The sequence below is a fragment of the Macaca fascicularis genome, chromosome 13, assembly GCF_037993035.2.
Source record: "Macaca fascicularis isolate 582-1 chromosome 13, T2T-MFA8v1.1".
Taxonomy (NCBI): domain Eukaryota; kingdom Metazoa; phylum Chordata; class Mammalia; order Primates; family Cercopithecidae; genus Macaca; species Macaca fascicularis.
In genome coordinates this window covers 79,777,405-79,796,122 of record NC_088387.1, presented here as the reverse complement: position 1 = coordinate 79,796,122, position 18,718 = coordinate 79,777,405, and the positions used below count along the sequence as shown (strand labels likewise).

General features: G+C 36.6%; 1 protein-coding gene across 12 annotated transcripts in view; it reads left to right on the top strand.

The window, feature by feature from the left end:
• Positions 1-18,718, top strand: part of EML4 (EMAP like 4) — a 161,342-nt gene that overhangs the window by 102,725 nt on the left and 39,899 nt on the right. For all 12 annotated transcript variants that reach the window (XR_012422452.1, XR_012422450.1, XR_012422451.1 and 9 more), the window contains 5 exons: positions 10,813-10,936; positions 12,803-12,952; positions 14,627-14,696; positions 16,219-16,329; positions 18,139-18,234. Coding sequence is in view for 4 of the 12 variants with exons in the window: in XM_005576019.4 (XP_005576076.3) it covers positions 10,813-10,936; positions 12,803-12,952; positions 14,627-14,696; positions 16,219-16,329; positions 18,139-18,234 (551 nt within the window). In the remaining 8 variants the exon portion in view is untranslated. The remainder of the gene's footprint in view (positions 1-10,812; positions 10,937-12,802; positions 12,953-14,626; positions 14,697-16,218; positions 16,330-18,138; positions 18,235-18,718) is intronic.

The window sequence follows — 18,718 nt, the reverse complement described above, 5'->3', positions numbered from 1 at the left end:
TATGTAGATAACTATAAAAAGGATTTTATGAACAGAGGAAGCTGGAAGTATATAAGCCTTGAGGCAGGAACTTTCTTGCTGTGTTAAGGAATAGCAAGGAGGTCATTCATCATAGAATACATACAATTTTGTATTATTTAGCAATTACATTTATAAAATGCATATTCATTCCAAGCAAGAGAAGCTTCGTGAGGTACAAAATGTAGGAAAGGGAAGTGAAGTGATACAGCAGAAAGGGCAAATGAGTAGTAAATATGAGACCTAGTTAGGGGTGAAATGACCTATATCACAGAAAATTAAAGAATCACAGTTCTGCATTATGAGTTAGATAACTCATAATTTTGGGAGAAGCTGAAAATTCCATTTGCTAAAGGCAGTGATTTTAGAAAACAAAACATTGTTGTCTGATAAAATTTTTCCTATTACCCTGACACTTTGGGCCTCAGTTTCCTTACATATATTTAGTCTTAGAGTAGATATCACTAAGGTCTTTTCGGTAACTTTTTGAAAGCTTTTTCTTGTAGCAAACAGAAAATGAAGCACAGTTTCCTGCTGTCCCCACAATACCTTCACTAACTTGCTTGTAAAGTACCTTTTGAAGAACTTAAAGGCTGGGTGAGGTGGCTCACGCCTGTAATCCCAGCACTTTGGGAGGCCAAGGTGGTTGGATTGCTTGAGTTTAGGAGTTCGAGATTAGCCTGGGCAACATGGCAAAACCCCATCTCTACCAAAAATACAAAAATTAATCAGGCATAGTGGCACACATCTGTAGTCCCAGCTACTTGGGAGGCTGAGGTGGGAGGATGGCTTGAATGGAGGTGCTTTTGTTCAGAGCCTTGCATTATGTTTTCTGACCTGTTGGCTCCAGGCCTGTTTAGTCCTAAAACCTGTTCACACCTGTGCAAACTGAGCACTGTATCTGAAAGAATAGCTAAAATTTATCAATAAAGATATATGATAGCAATGTCCAACTGACACTGTTTATTGTGTCACCCATTGAGAGGGTGTATATTGTCACTTACTCAGAGAGTGTGCAATTTGAAACAAACCAAAAAAATCAAAAGCCTTTCATTGAACTACAGACAGATTCTTTCCTTTTTACCAAGATGGTATCCCAAATTTGGCAATTCCAGAATTTAGGAAGAAGTTTGTTGAGTGTGGATAAGCAGAAAGGACAGAAAACCAGTGCATTTCCAATGGAGACCATACTTAATTCGAAAACTTATTTGTTTTCTTTTTTATTTTTGAGGTAGAGTCTCACTCTGTTGCCCAGGCTGGAGTGCTGTGGAATGATCACAGCTCACTGCAGCCTTGACCTCCCGGGCTCAGTTGGTCCTCCCATCTCAGCCCCCAGAGTAGCTGGGACTACAGGAATGTGCCGCTGTGCCCAACTAGTTTTGTATTTTTTGTAGAGACAGGGTTTCACCATGTTGCCCAGGCTGTTCTTGAACTCCTGAGCTCAAGTGATCCACCTGCTTCAGCCTCCCAAAGTGCTAGGATTATGGGTATGGCCACTGTGCCTGGCTAGTTCTAAAATTTACATACTGTCCCTTTTAATAACCTGTATAAACATAATTTGGATCCCTGCATCTGGGGTTTGTCCAAGTATTCTCTGTATTTTTATTTATTTTATTTAAGAGCGTAGAGAAGACGCTGCCAAGGGCAGCAGGCCTGCCAGGCTGTTGGTCTCGCCATCTGTATTTTAAAAGGATACCAAAAAAAGGGGACCTTTCCTCTGTTGGAGATTTTTTTTTTTAAGCTCTATAAAGCAAAGATCTGATTTCATAGTGTTGTGGTTAGTAGCAGTCTTCTGGATTAAAATATGTTTGAAGACTGTCCCATTTTTTAAAATAGAAACTATCCCAACTTCTAAGAACATGTTCTTGACATCCTCTTTCCTTATTTTCAGCAAAGAAAAAAGCCCCAACTCTCTCCTCTGGACATCAAGTATATGAATACTTCATTAGAGAACGTTCTAATCTTATACATATTTATTGTGGCTAAAGTCTTCATTCAAATTATGTATATTTTTGCTATACACATACTTTTTAAAAAACTCTAAACTAGAAAATATAATTAACCAAAAATTTTCAGTCTTCAAGCGTGCCAGTTAACTGAGTGAAATATCATAGTTAGAAATCTGTGCTGTCCAGGCCAGGCACAGTGGCTCATGTCTGTAATCCCAGCACTTTAGGAGGCCAAGGTGGGCAGATCACCTGAGGTCAGGAGTTTAGACCAGCCTGGCCAACATGGCAAAAGCCCATCTCTACAAAAATACAAAAATTAACCAGGCGGTGGCACCTGTCTGTTGTCCCCAGCTACTTAGGAAGCTGAGGCAGGAGAATCTCTTGAACCTGAGAGGCGGAGTTTGCAGTGAGCTGAGATAGCACCACTGCACTCCAGCAATAGAGCGAGACTCCATCTCAAAAAAAAAAAAAATATCTTGTCCAAAAATGGCAATTATATTCTATATTGTATTTCTAACTCTAGTAATTGTTATTGTTTTCTGGAAGCACTTTGAAAAGAATTCTAAAATTTGTGATTAGCTGTAGCCAGAAAGAGTTGCAGTTAATCAGTGGCATATACCAAGATTGCAAGGAAAAGGTGTAGTAAATTACGTGCCACGTCCCTGAACTGCACTCACAACTGGTTCTCCAAAGAACAGTTTCACCAAAAATATTCTATTGTTTTCCTTCAATAATGCTTTTTAAACTTTGGTGAACTATTTTAATGTTTCTAAAAATATATTCAAATAATACAGTGAGCACCCCATATGCTGACCACCCAGATTTATCAGATCTTCACATTTTGCTTTATTTGATTCAGGGGTTTTTTTTCATTTGTTTCATTTTTTCCTTTAAGAAATAACATTATAGTTGAAGCTTCTCATTAATCCTATTTAATCAGAATTTTTATATACAGGTTTTTAATGTTCTGCTGAGGCCTCCTGATTCCCTCTCTGCTATAGTTAATTGAGAAAACAGAGCCAGGGTGATAAATAGTTTGACATTTGAAATTTCCTTTTCAAATTTCTTATTTTTAAAAAATTAAGTGCAACTTAGTATATTCATATAAAATAAAAAGGGTTTTCATTTATTTAGTGCTTTAAATAATTTTTCCTGAGGATATAAGTGAGTGAGTTGGGGGAATTTTTAAAATAAAACCATATTTTGCCTACAGAAAAGTTTTAGGCAGTATAGTGAGTCTTTTAGCAGTTTTATGTGTCTCATGTTGTTGAAATAGATTTCTTTTCCATCTTTTCCCAAAAAAAGCCTTTTCAAGCAGTACAAATAATCTAAAATGCTTAAGCAAACTCATTTTCAAGTAATTTTATGACAATCAGAAACATCAAGAGAAACCTGATTAAAGGAGGTTTAGGTTCAAGAAGGTGGGTAACTGTAAGTTGGCTTACTACTGTAATTAGTATAAGAGTTGGTTAACAGGGGCACAAGACATGGTTATGTCTCCAATCTAGGCTCCTAAGAGGTTAGGTTCATATCTTTTACACTGTGCATCGCTTACCCCACTATGTAATTAAAAATTCAGGAAATTTTATCAGTCAATAGAATTCTGCCTATAGAAGAAAAAAGTTAAGATCGCATTTTGTACTTGGTCATATTTTTCAGACCCAAGTTTTATGTTTGCTAATAAAACTACTAATATTTAGCAAGTACTGGAGCTAGGAATTTTTTAAATCTATGAAATAAGAGAGTTAGATTATATCCTTCTAAATTCCCTTTTGGTTTATTTGGGTCTCTATTTTATGATTTAACTATTTTTATAGCTAGATCATTGAAAGGGGGCAAAATCCAAACATCCTTACAGATTCCATTGTTTGATTGGAATTTTAAAATATTTTAAAATATTGAATTATAACTACAGAATAACTGGATCGTTAACTGGGACTTGGAATCTTTTGTCTGCATCAAGAACATTTTTAAGAAAATATTTTAGCCTTCCAAAAATGTTCCTTGTCACTTTCTACTATAAAATTATAGTTAATATTTCTGGGATTTTGGCTATCCTTCTATTGTTTAACTCTGTGGTTTTGGGAAGTAGAGCCTGATAGTATCAGAGAAAAGGCTCAAATTGAGTAAAGATTCTTTAATTTTCTGCTTGCAGAAATTAGGTAGCATCACACTCTCCTACCTTTTAGTTAAATATAAAACTCAAATTCCAGTTTAGGGGAGCCTATTTAGTTCTAAAGATTGTAAAATACAGATTAAAAATGGATTCCTAAAATGGAAACTTTCGGGAGAAAGATGTGTTAAGTTGTAAGCAATCTAGACGTTCAGAAGGCTTTCTACAGGTAGTACCCATTACACAAATAATTATAATCATAGTCCAAATCCCTGAAGTTCTGTTGTTGCCTTTGAATGGCTTTTTTTTCTTTTTAAAAAATCTCAAAGACCAGAAGTAAAGCAAGCTTAAAAAGAAAATCACTGGAGGAACTGATCTTGGAATGGAGTATGCCCAGTGCCATCTCCTTTCTCCACTCTGCCTGACTTTTAACTTTTCCATTGCTACAATTTGTGAGCAATTAATAAGTTTTTGTAAGGATCTTATATAAATTACTTTAAAAACCAATTATTTATGCATGAGTATAAACCATTTTGAAAATATGGCTTTGCTCAGAACACCTGAGATAACTGTCTCAAAAGAATGGGAGTTTTGATTAGGGAATATGATAACCATTTTGCAATTTGGGACACCTTGGAGTGTCAGATGGCCTAAGGGAGATGCAAAAGCAGAAGAGCAAAACCCAAGGAAACTGAAGGGGAAGCATTAGGAGGAATGGGGGAAGGACACAGAAGGGAAAGTGCAACATCAAGTATTTCAAATTTTTACCTAACGATCACTCTTTCCAAAGATAGTAGAGCAGAAACATCTTCCTCTTCTACTGTCCTCCCTAATTTCCAGCTGTTGGGATTCAGAGCTCAAGCTAGTACTATTTGGATTGAAAGGAAGCTGTGTTGCCACCTTGTAATTGGACTAGCCTGAGGCCCTTACCAGTATCTGAACAGCACTGCCTAATGGAAATACAATGTATAACACATATGTAATTCAAATTTTTCTAGTCAAATTTTTAAAAAGACACATGTAATATTAAATTTTAATAACAAATTTTTAACTCAGTGTAGCCAAAATACTGTCATTTTGATGTGTGATCAGTATACAAAAATTATTAGTGAGATATTTTACTTTTTTTTCCATATTAAGTCTTCAAAATCTGGTTTGTATTTTATATTTCCAGCATATCTCAATTCAGACTAGCCACATGGTAAGTGTTCAGTAATCAGTGTCTGCAATTTTAGACAAAGCAGGTCTAGATCATAGTTTTAGAGTGAAAATGTTTCCAGAGTTATAAGTAATAGAATTTTGGACCAAAGTCTAAAAATGTATTTAATCTCTCTGAGCCTTGGTTTCCCCTTCTGTAAAAGGAGGTTAGACTAGGAGAGCTATAATATTTTATCCAGCCCCAACATATGTGTCTCGGGAAATGAACAACAGCCTTCATGAATGATATCCTACAGAATTTCTTCTTTAATAATTAAACTACTCTATCACTGATCAGATTGACTTAAGAATATTTATTTTGTTTGAACATACGCTAGTAAGTGCTAAAGCTGAGATTCGAACCAAGGTCTGTATCACAAAGCTTGTGTTCTCTTCACCCTCTCAGTCCCAGAAATTTTCACCATACCAAGGTTGGAGATAAAATGTTGAGGCTGTTTATATTTAAGTTAGCATCAGCTTCATTATTGAATACTCCATACTGTGTTTACTATCATGAGGCAGGTAGTTTTCCTCACTTTCCTTTTCTGGACCACTAGACTTTGTATTTTGTTACTGATCTCCTGTTGTGCTTTGATCAGTCCCATCGCCCATCCGTTATTAAGTTTCCTGGTGGTGGTTTATAGTGAAGACAGGCAGAAAGTAGCATTGGGATAATACATACTGACTGTAAGTTTTATGATTGTAAGATCAAGAAGCCTGAGAATCTCAGGAAAAAGTTTGCAGTGAGAATTTGACAATGACTGGGGAAAAAAAAGGGTCTTCTTCATCTATGTATTTTACCTAATGCCCAAGGTAAAGAGTGTCTTAAAAGAAGAGGTTGCAAACTGGTGTTGTGTGCAGGCCACAGGTATGTTTTCATATGGTGTTCTCCCTTTTTTTGGTAGAGGAGGGAACATTTTTAAATTGGCAGATTTCACAATAAATTATAGATTTTCTATTTCTTTTGAAAAATAAGAAGACTTAGTAACACTGGGCCCACATTCTTCATGGAGTGGCCTTGCTGCTCCCTCCCTGAGATGGAGTATGGGGTATTTGAATACAGTGTCCCCACCCTCAGTCATCATGCACTCTCCCACTTCTCTCAGTTTCATTTCCTGCAAATGAATTTGTGTTGTTTTTAAGTGTACATAATAGACTCAGCAGAATTCTAGTTTATTTACTTATACTTGCTGTTCTGTGGACAGTCACTTTAAAGCTTAGGAAAAGATACTATAGGGTACTAAATCATAAACAATTGCTAACCAGTGTTTAGAGTGGTCATAAATCCCTTTCAAAGGCAGAAGGATAAATGTTTGTCAAGAACCTCATATTATGCTTTGCAGTGTGATATCTTATTTAATCACTTATAATTCCAAGCAGTAGGTAGTATTACCACTTTATGTATTGAGAAAATGAAGCCAGTCTTGCTGCTAACAAAGCATGAAGCTAAGATTCAAGTCATAGACTTTTCCAAAGCTCATGCTGTTTTCACTATAATGTATTGCCGGAAATTGTCTGAAGTGCTTAGGTTATATACTTGATCTCTAACATATATGACCAATTTATAGATAGTGAAAGCATTGTCATCCTAATATGCATTGCCATTTTTATATCATATCAGAAAAGTTAGAAGCACTAGATCATGCCTTTACTTTTCTACTTGGTTTCTTAGGCTGCTTGACATTTGATAACCAATATGGTGTTCTCAGCTGTGCCTGTTCAAAAAGGAGACTTTTTTTTTCCTTGATACTATGACTAACCCTCCCCCTTTGCTGTACCTACGCTCCTTTCTAAGTGGTGATAGAAGCATCTATTAAATGTCTTTTTTATTCAGAACACATTTATGATGTACATCTCTGATCAAAGATCCTGGAGTAAATTCCAAAGGATGAGATATCTGCCTTCAAAAGTTTGTAATCTTAAAAACTAGAGGAAAAGTTATATAACAAGTTGACACTTGAAAAGAGTAAACTATACAAATAAGAACAAGGATATACAGATCAGGATGACTGCAGAAGTAGGGAATATTTACAGCTGGTCATTTTCTTATCAAATTTCAGCTGTGCTAAAAATCATCAGGAAACAGAGCCCACTCTTAGATTCGGAAGTAATGAAGACATACATCATGTGGTGTTAAAACCATAGTGTGGGAGGCCTTAGCCTGTTCTTAGATCAAACTCTGAGGCCAGCTAGACTGAGTAATAACAATAAAAATAACTTGAACTTCTCACCCATAACAAGCACAACCTTTTTTTTTTTTTTTTTTTTCTTTTGAGACGGAGTCTCGCTCTGTCTCCAGGCTGGAGTGCAGTAGCATGATCTCGGCTCACTGCAACCTCCGCCTCCCGGGTTTAAGTGATTCTCCTGCCTCAGCTTCCCGAGTAGCTGGGATTACAGACATGTGCCACCACACCCAGCTAATTTTTGTATTTTTAGTAGAGACGGGGTTTTACCATGTTGGCCAGGCTAGTCTCAAACTCCTGACCTTGTGATCTGCCTGCTTTAGCCTTCCAAAGTGCTGGGATTACAGGCATGAACCACCATGCCCAGCCCAAGCACAACCTTTTAATCTGATTGAAAAAATACTTGCAGATATTCAAGAAGTAATTTATCTTTCCTTCCTCTTCATGGTTTGCATTATATAAACTACTGCATTATTACATACTCTTCTCCTTAGGTCGTTTAAGTCATTATTAGAGATCCTAAGGTTGTATCAGCCTCTGGTTGTTGATCACATTTTCAGTCTGGTTCTAATGCTATTTTCATATCATACCAGACAAGTTGGCAAGTGCTAGACATTTCCCATGTATCTGTACTAAGTCTTTGTCTCTCCTTTAGGTCCTTCTGTAACCATTTCACAATCACCATCAATATTATTAAACCTGTTATATGGAGGTCACTGGGATGCTAGAGGCAGGGTTAAGTGGGGTTTTTTTGGTTTTTTGTTTTCAAAGGAGTAAGAAACAATTGTGGCTGGGTACGGTGGCTCACACCAGTAATCCCAGCACTTTGGGAGGCCGAGGGGGCGCAGATCACTTGAGGTCAGAAGTTTGAGACCAATCTGGCCAACGTGGTGAAACCCCATGTCTACTAAAAGTGCAAAAATGAGCCGGTTGTGGTGGCGCGTGCCTGTAATCCCAGCTACTTGGGAGGCTGAGTGGGGAGAATCACTTGAACCCAGTGGCAGAGTTTGCAGTGAGCCAAGCTCGTGCGACTGCACTCCAGGCCTGGGTGACAGAACGAGACTCCGTCTCGAAAAAAAGAAAAAATTCCATCAGTTGCATGAAGTATTTTCTTTTGTAAAATATGTGTAATGTTGCCCAGGCACGGTGGTTCATGCCTGTAATCCCAGCACTTTGGGAGGCTGAGGCGGGCGGATCACCTGAGGTCACGAGTTCAAGACCAGCCTGACCAACATGATGACACTCCGTCTCTACTAAAAATACAAAAAAAAAAAAAGCCAGGCATGGTGGCACATGCCTATAATCCCAGCTACTTGGGAGGCTGAGGCAGGAGAATTGCTTGAACCCGGGAGGCGGATGTTACAGTGAGCCAAGATGGCGCCATTGCACTCTAGCCTGGGCAACAAGAGTGAAAGGCTCTTTTAAAAAAAAAAAAAAAAAAAGATGTATAATACGGATTTGATTCTAGACTTGTGTTTTTTAACATTTTAGTTTTAGACTGTTGCAGTTCTTATAAACACCTATTGGTTTATGTAAATACAAGACACCTATCCTGCCAATAAGAAAACTATTTCTTAGTACTGTCTTGAAAATTTCGGAGTATGACATTTGAAATCTTGAGGTCATGTTTTTGTTTTCTGTTATTGCGAGATTTTATATATATATGTGTGTGTGTGTGTGTGTATGTATACATGAGCCACATTTTCATTATTCAGTTGAGTTTAGGTTGTTTCCACATCTTGGCTATTGTGAACAGTGCTACTGTGAACCTGAGAATACTGATATATCTTCAAGATACTGATTTCAATTCTTCTAAAAAATACCCAGTAGTGGGATTGCAGCATCATGTGGTAGTTGTGTTTTTAACTTTTTGAGGAACCTTCATCCTACTTTCCATAGTGACTATACCATTTTGCATTCCTACCAGCAGTGTACAAGTGTTCAAGTTTCTCCACGTCCTCATCAATACTTGATGCCTTTTTTTTTTTTTGAGACAGAGTCTCGCTCTGTCTCCCAGGCTGGAGTGTAGTTGCGTGGTCTCAGCTCACTGCAAGCTCCACCTCCCCGTTTCACTCCATTCTCCTGCCTCAGCCTCCCGAGTAGCTGGGACTACAGGCCGGCCGCCACCACACCCAGCTAATGTTTTGTATTTTTAGTGGAGACGGGGTTTCACTGTGTTAGCCAGGATGGTCTCGATCTCCTGACCTCATGATCTGCCCATCTCGACCTCCCAAAGTGCTGAGATTACAGGCATGAGCCACTGCACCTAGCTGTCTTTTTATTATTATTATTATTATTATTATTATTATTATTAGCCATTCGACAGGTATAAGGTAATATTTCATTGTGATTGTGATCTGCATTTCTCTGCTGATTAGTGACGTTGAACAGTTTTTTATATACCTGTTGGCCGTTTTTATGTCTTTGGAGAAAAGACAAAAGAAAAAATGTCCTTAGTCCATTTTAAAGTCAGTTATTTAACTATTGAGTTCCTTATATATTTTTGAGATTAACCCTTTATTAGATATATGGCTTGCAAATATTTTCTCCTGTAGGTGGCCTTTTTATTGTTGATTGTTTCCTGGCATAAGAAAAACTTACGCCATTTAACATCTGTAGGTTCATCCAGTAGTGTGGTAGACATGGTTGTTGTCTATTCAAATAATCTCACTCTTCTTTTCAAGTGTTAGGAAAACTGTTGTCACAAAATTTTCTTTTGTGTTTTTCTACTCAGCCTTCCTGGCCTTCTTGTAGAAATGTGTCAACTTAGATAAATTATATTTTAATTCTGAAAAAATTATTCTCAGTTAAGGAGATGGCCATTGGTTTTTTTTTTCCCCTACGATGTTTTGGACTAGGACTTTATAGTATCACTTTGTTTTCTATATGCTGTATAATGTAGTTGGCGCTCTGTATCCATGGGTTCTGCATCCACAGATTCAGCCAACCATGGGCGGAAAATATTTGGGGAAAAAGATTGTCTGTTATACTGAATATATGCAGACTGTTGTCATTCTTTTCTGAACAATACAGTATAACAACTATTTACGTAGCATTCACATCGTATTATGAGTAATCTAGAGATGATTTAAAATATACAGGTTATATGCAAATACCATTTTGTGTCAGGAAATTGAGCATCCATGGATTTTGGTATCTGAGGAAGGTGTTCCTAAAATCAATCCCCCATGGATACAGGACTACCATATAACAAAAACAATTGTATATAATGAGGCTAAAACTTTGAAGTAGTCATTTTTGTCTTGTTTTTATTGTATCGCATTAATAATCCACTTTTGTATGACTATACAGAAAATATGTATGATTTAACTTTTGTCTTGTATTTCAACAGAAGGAGAATATATTAAAATGTTTATGCGCGGTCGGCCAATTACCATGTTCATTCCTTCTGATGTTGACAACTATGATGACATCAGAACAGAACTGCCTTCTGAGAAGCTCAAACTGGAGTGGGCGTATCCTTCTCTACCATGACAGCAAATTCATTTGCTTTGTCTCTAGTTTGACAAATTACTTAACCTATTCTCTGTCAAAATTGTCTTTATACAAAAAAAAAAAAAAAAAAAGTAACAGCTACTTAAATAAAAGGAAACATCAGGCCAGGCGCGGTGGCTCACGCTGGTAATCACAGCACTTTGGGAGGCTGAGGCAGGCGGATCACAGGGTCAGGAGTTCAAGACCAGTCTGGCCAACTTTGTGAAACCCTGTCTCTACTAAAGATAAAAACAAAAAATTAGCCAGGCGTGGTGGCACACACCTGTAATCCCAGCTACTCGGAAGGCTGAGGCAGGAGAATCACTTAAACCTGGGAGGTGGAGGTTGCAGTGAGCCAATATCAGGCCATTGCATTCCAGCCTGGGCGACAGGGGAAGACTCGGTCTCAAAAAACAAACAAAAAAGGGAGATATTATCTCTAATTCTTTGCTGTTAGCAATTTAAAGCCATCAAAGTTTATATCTTTGGAAAGGACAAACAATATTTTGCGAACATCGTGGCAGGTACTTGTGGTATGCTAGAAAAGGCACTAGACTGGAATTGGAAGACTAGTGTTTGAGTTTTGGCCCTGCCACTTACTCCCTGTGAACCTTAACTTTCTTTACTTATAAAGGGGGTTAATAACCCATACCTCACAGGGGCTGCTGTAGGAATTAAATAAGAAAACATCAGTTAAGCATTTTGTAACCTCACATTAACAAGGCTGATTCTAATTCAGAATTAACTTTTCAGCCAGACTTTTTTTTAAATGACTAACTGTTAAAGGAGAGTTTTCCTAATTTCACCTAGAAATTTTCACTTCTCTTAGAACCTCCAAGAAACTCAGTGAAACAAAAAAGAACTAGTAGCTTGAACTCCATTGTCTGCCTCCATTCTCCTATACTTCCTCCCACATCCCTTGCATTATTCCCTCCTTAGGCCGGTATCAGCTTGGACACACTCACCAATCCTTTAATTCTGTACAACATATTTTTAACAAACATTCTGCTTACCAAACTGTTCCTGGCTATTCCTTATTTATCATGTAGGTCCAGCATAAATATCCCTTTTCCAGATAGGCCGCCTTTTGGTCCCTCCCTTCTCTCTCTTTTTCTCTCTACCTAAATTAGGTCTTCCATTTAGGCTTTCTCCTAGCAGTCCGTTTTTTGGTTTTTTCCCATAGTTTGTAGTTTTATATTTGGTGATTATTTGTTTTCTTTGCCAGAGGATAAGCTCCAGAGACAGGCCCTACATTTTTTTGTTCAGAACTGAATATTCACCTTTATGCTTGATACACATTAGGATCTTAATATATATTTGTCTGGTAAATGAGGAAGCTAAGATTTAAACATATTAAAAGAGTTAGGTTGCACTAGGGCTAATGGCAGGATATGAGTTTTCCTTTTCTTGGGCAGGTGGTGGGGGCGGGTGGCGACAGTGTCTCTGTGGCCCAGGCTGGAGTGCAGTGGCACGATCTTGCTCACTGCAGCCTTGACCTGACCTCCTGGGCTCAAGTGATTCTCCCACTTTAGCCTCCCAAGTAGCTGGGACTACAGGCATGGGCCACCATACCTGGCTAATTTTTTTTTTATTTTCTGTCCAGACGGGGTCTCACTATTGCCCACACTAGTCTCAAAAACTCCTGAGCTGAAGTGATCCTCCCACCTTGGCCTCCTGAAGGGCTAGGATTACAGGTGTGAGTCACTCTGCCCATCCAGGACATGAGTTTTCTAGTTCTAGTTCAGTTTTCTTCATGGTACCTTCCTAATTCTATAAGTATACATGAAAAATCTGTTAACACCTTGAAAACTGTGTTTATTTAAAACCTTGACTCTTTTTCTATTAAGATATGGTTATCGAGGAAAGGACTGTAGAGCTAATGTTTACCTTCTTCCGACCGGGGAAATAGTTTATTTCATTGCATCAGTGGTAGTACTATTTAATTATGAGGAGAGAACTCAACGACACTATCTGGGTCATACAGACTGTGTGAAATGGTTGGTATCATTTAACATTGGTTGATTTTTGTTCTTTCAAACCCTCATTTTGTATTTTTTAAATTTGGGTTTTGTTGAAAGTGATTTCTTGTGGAAAGCTCAGAATGTAAAAATATTATGGGTCATCTGTTGAATATATTTTAAAAAGAAAAAAAGACTTTAGACCTCCAAAATGGTGGTGTGGTATCAGCAGCAACAAAACACATCCTCCATAAATCATGATTGGAACCTCTTCTGCTTTCTCAGATGTCTTACAGTCCTTCTCTTCTCTGGTCTGTAGTATGAAATGTATATAGGACAGACTGGACATTTTCAGGTTTCTGAAAGTGATTATTGGTTACTTAATATTTATTGAGGATTTGTCCTATGTAGATCAATTTTAGACTTGAAGCTTTATTCTTTTGGAAAGAAAGAAATCATAGCTGAATAAGGATCATAAGTATGCCATAGGATGTCAAACTACAAATGTGAGAATTCCTTTTAAATGCTTAGGCATTCTTTTAAATTATTTTGTTACCTTTTAGTTAAATGCATTTATTTACTGCTTATTAATATTTTCCAACTTTTTAAATTTACTACCCTTTTCCCCCCTTAGATCCAAGGACTGACTGGATGTTTTCTAACATTTAAAAGCTTTTATGTCTATACTATTCTGACACCTGTATCTTTATCTAGAAAAAAATTAATAGATGACTATTAGAATATTACATAGATATTGAACTTTTGGAGTTGATTAAAATATTGCCTTTTACACTCGCAGAATAATGTATGTACAAAACTATTTACTGCAGCATTGTTTGTGACAAAGATTAGAAACAGCCTAAGTATTTTTCAGTTGGGGACTTACTGGTGAGGTTGTGGTGTACCTACCTATAGGCCACCATTTAAGCTGTAAAGAATGAGGAAGCACTTTATGTATTAATATGTAAATATTCCTCTGATGTATTCTTAAGTACAAATATTTAAGAACAAGAGAATGTTCACAGTGTTCAACCATTGTTGAAAGAGTCTAGATACGGACATAAGGATGTCTTTTTCAGAATTTTGCTAGTCACTTGTATATGTACTGTGAGTAATTTAGGTACATATGCTACACTACTTCCCATTTCTATTTAAAAATTCCTTGCCTCAGTTTGACTTACAAGAATTTAGCACTAAGAACTAATTAAAAGGTTGAAGGCACTATGTGTGAAGATGCTCATTGCTGTTTTGTTGAAAAGTAAGAAATGGCCTAAAAGATGGAAGAGCTGTCAAGTCAGCATGTATGAGGATTATGTAGCAAAAGGAAAAAATGCTTGTAACTTTAATAGATTAAAATTACACAGCACAATATTGCATCTTCACTATAATAAAGTCATGTGATTTGTATGCCTATGTGCATGGACTAAAAAGGAACTTGAACAAATGAAAACAGTTCATTAGCATGCCACAGTTGTAAATAAATATTTTCTTTGAACTTAATGTTTCATTCATCTGTGCAGCTTCACAAATAAAAAGTACAGCTGAAAATTCAGAAATCTTCAGATATTTGATATTAGTTTGATTTGCTAAAGAAAACAGATAAATGTGTTCTTTTAATGATTAAAAACTGCTTATTTGAAAAATGTTGATACAAAGGTATTCTGCTGTTTCATGTTTCCTGTGTTTAAAATCATTCTTAATACTGCTTTTTAGCCTTGCTATACATCCTGACAAAATTAGGATTGCAACTGGACAGATAGCTGGCGTGGATAAAGATGGAAGGGTGAGTGGCATAGCGTTATGCACTCTGTACCTAGAGACATTGCTGTTAGAGTGGAATCTATTGTAATTTTAACCACAACTCATTTGTTTTATTCTTTTGAAATTTAAGTACTGAGGAATTTCTAGTATAAGCATGGAAAAAACATTAGTGTATAAGAACACTTTAAAAGACAGAGTCATACTAATAAATTTTGTTTCTAAAAAATAAGTGTTCTCCCTTAAACTATGTACTATAAAAATGGGAAAACTGATATGCTCATTACATTTTTCTTTATATAAAATAACTTACCAGTGTCTGCCAGAAGATACTGCAGTTTCCCTTAGTTGATGGACCTGTTGATCCTTATTAATTATTTATTTATTTATAGGGGTGGAATCTCACTTTGTTGCCCAGGCTGGGCTCAAGCTCCTGGGCTCAAGGGATCCTCCAGCCTTGGCCTCTTGAGTGAGTAGCTGGACTACAGGTGTGTGCCACCATGCCCAGCTAACTCTTGATTTTATATGTGACTAGAACTGATACGACTTAGAGTTTCAGTTACTGTTTGATATTATTCAGTTGGTTTGTATAACAAATACCTTATTTCTAAGGATCAACAGTGAATATTAATGGTGACTGAGTAACGTATGTATGACTATACTCATGACGTTCTCAGGCTTCAGAGGAGTGGAAGGTTTCTACTGGATAACTTCTAAGACCCCTTCCAGTTGCAAATGCTGTTTAAGGGCTGTTTAGTAGTTTATTGGACATTGATTAAAAAGTGTTATTTTCTCAGGAATGAAGATTAGTAATGCTAAAAGCAAAGTATCCAGAGCAAATTTGCCTAGAATTAGAATCCTGACTCCACCTTTTTTTTTCTTTCTTTTTTTGAGATGGAGTCACACTCTGTCTCCCAGGCTGGAGTGCAGTGGCACGATCTTGGCTCACTGTAACCTCCGTCTCCCAGGTTCAAGCGATTCACCTGCCTCAGCCTCCTGAGCAGCTGGGGCTACAGGCGTGTGCTACCATGCCTGGCTAATTTTTTGTATTTTTAATAGAGACAGGGTTTCACTGTGTTAGCCAGGTTGGTCCTGATCTCCTGACCTCGTGATCCACCCGCCTCAGCCTCCCAAAGTGCTGGGATTACAGGTGTGGTGGGCCACTGCGCCTGGCTGACTCAACCTTTTAATAGCGGTATCACTTTGGGCAAGTTATTTAAATCTCTGTATTCCAATTTCCTCATCTGTGAAATGATAATTATAATAGTGTACCTATAGCTCATAGGATTAAATGAATTAATATGTGTCATACTTAGAATAGTATGTATAACATAGTAAATACACAAGTTTTTTGCTGCTATTGTTATTTTCACAGTATAAGAAAATACCTACTTAAGATTTATTTGGGGGCATGTGTAAGTCTAGTAATTTTTTAGTAGAAGCTTATCCATCCCTATCACTTGTTTAAATGGCATTAGTTCTGTGTGCTATTGGTATTTATTTGCATCCACCTGTCCAGTTAGCCCTGCTGTCTTGTGTTTTTGCAGCCTCTACAACCCCACGTCAGAGTGTGGGATTCTGTTACTCTGTCCACACTGCAGATTATTGGACTTGGCACTTTTGAGCGTGGAGTAGGATGCCTGGATTTTTCAAAAGCAGTAAGTGACAATTTTTAGAAAAGTAAGCAAGCTGAACAAAAAAGCAGGAAAGAAGTTAAGCTCAGTTGTGTGTTTATGTGTCCATAAAACGATAATCCTGAATTGAAAAATGAGCTGCTAGCTATTGCTAACATATTACCTATTGCTAAATGGCTAGCATTTCAACTTGAGTGCTAAAGTACTTTGGTTTAGTTAGGATGCAAGATATTTTACTTTAATTATGCTGCCTTGAAGTAGAGCTCCCGTGTAGTAGCAGGAAGTGGTTAGAGGAATATATACAAAGCAAAGTACAATTTTAGACAAGCAATAGGATGTATTTTTGCCTTACCTTGAATCATAGAAAAGATCTATTTTATTTTAAAAATTCACAGGAAACTGGGTCAATTCTGTGCAAATACTGGCTTTTCTTAACGTCATATTTGAGCAGCAGAAACAATCAAACCTTTATATTTCCTAAAGTCATGAATTATCTTGGTTTTGAATTGATGACAACATGGGTTTAAAATTTTCCCTAGCGGTCTTTTCTAAGTGTTGAGGCTTTATTCCAAGGGCAAAATAAGACAAGATCTTACTCATTTAAACATTCTGGTTTTTTCTTGAATTGTATGTCATTGTGATTATAAAGTATACAGGTAACCTTCTGTATTTTAGGATATATACTTTTTTAATTTCAAAGATAAATAAAAACACTTATTTTTATCTCTTCAGTTCTTAGGCGTTGGCAACTATATTCTGGATTATGGGAGTTCTGTGGGACACGGAGGAAAGGACACTTTCAGAGCAGAAAGATAAATTTTAGTGAATTTAGGAACTTTGCTAGCTTGAAGGCACTGAATGTCAAGGGTCTAACAAGTCAGGAATTGGGAGGAAGACATTTAGAAAAGGAGATAAGAGGTCATAAAGGAAATACTTTTGCTACTTTATTTTCTCCCATAAATCTCTACAGCAGGTACTGTCGTCCAGTTGTTGATAACCATTGTTACAGTGTTAAGACCATCTTGTATTGCCTCATAACTCTATCTTTTCTAATTCAGATAATATTCCAATTTAGGCTAAGAGAAAGATAAAGAGGAGAAGAGAGTAAGCTCTGCCCTTCCTCAGTGCCTCTCACTCTTCCCTACAATGTTTCTGTGTTCCATAACATTGTAAAGCATATTTCACAAATGCTACTATTTAAAAAATCATTTAATATCATCTATAGTTATTTTTCTTAAACTGGGAGACTTAAAATACGTGAATGAGAATGGTTTCAGAAAAATAGGAAATTTCATTATAAAAAAGGAATTTCATTATAATTTTACTTAGGTTGTTTATTGGTGTTAATGTAAGTCAGATATCTCACAGAAAACTGAAATCAGCAAACTTTAAAATAGCCATGAATTTTAGCTTATTCTGTCAAACTGTCAAAATTTAGTGAGGAACAAAGTTATGAAATTATGTACATTTCTTCTTACCTACCACAAGGAAAAATACCTTAATACAGGCAGCAAGAAGGAAGCATAAGATGCAGAAGGGACTAGGATAGCCTCAAAATTAGCCACTATCTCTGAATAACAGGAGTGACTAGATGGCAAGTGGAAACCAACATGGAGGGATGAGGGGATTTAAATAGAACATTTTTTAAAAGAATCTTTATATTTTTGAGGAAAATATAATTGTGGTAAATAGTGCATTATGTTTCAAAGAGTGATGAGTTTAAAGGATTTTGGGTTATCTTCCTATTAGCAGTTTTAATAATATGGTATTTCTTTCTTAGAATGTCAGCCCTATCAGTGAATTTTAAAATGCCTTTAATTGATTTTTCTTTAGGATTCAGGTGTTCATTTATGTGTTATTGATGACTCCAATGAACATATGCTTACTGTATGGGACTGGCAGAAAAAAGCAAAAGGAGCAGAAATAAAGGTAAATTTTTAAAAAACTGAGTATTATTTTTTAGAGTACATTATTTGTTTTGCAGGTATTTGGAACTATATCGGTATTGGAACAATCTGTTCTTAAGCCGCAAAAGCAGATCTGGCCAAATTCAACAAATTTAGTGATTTGTCATAATCCTTAAGATATTAACACTATAGTTATACAAGATAAAATAGTCAAGCAACTTGAAGCAATTTCAATATTTCAGACATTACTATAGTCCTGAAATGCCAGAGTAGATGGATGTCTGATCTCAAAATTAAGACTGAACACTCTTCTTGGTTTTCTTCTTTAATAAAATATGTAATTTCATTCCATCTTTAAAGTTTTAGAAATCTAGAGGAAAAATTCAGTAGGAATATGGCTGATGTAACTGGAGGGCTTATGATAAGTTTTTTGGTCTTAATTATGTTTGTAGGATTATTTTAGAAAATTCTATAGCATTTATAATTGCTATAATTGCATTGCAACT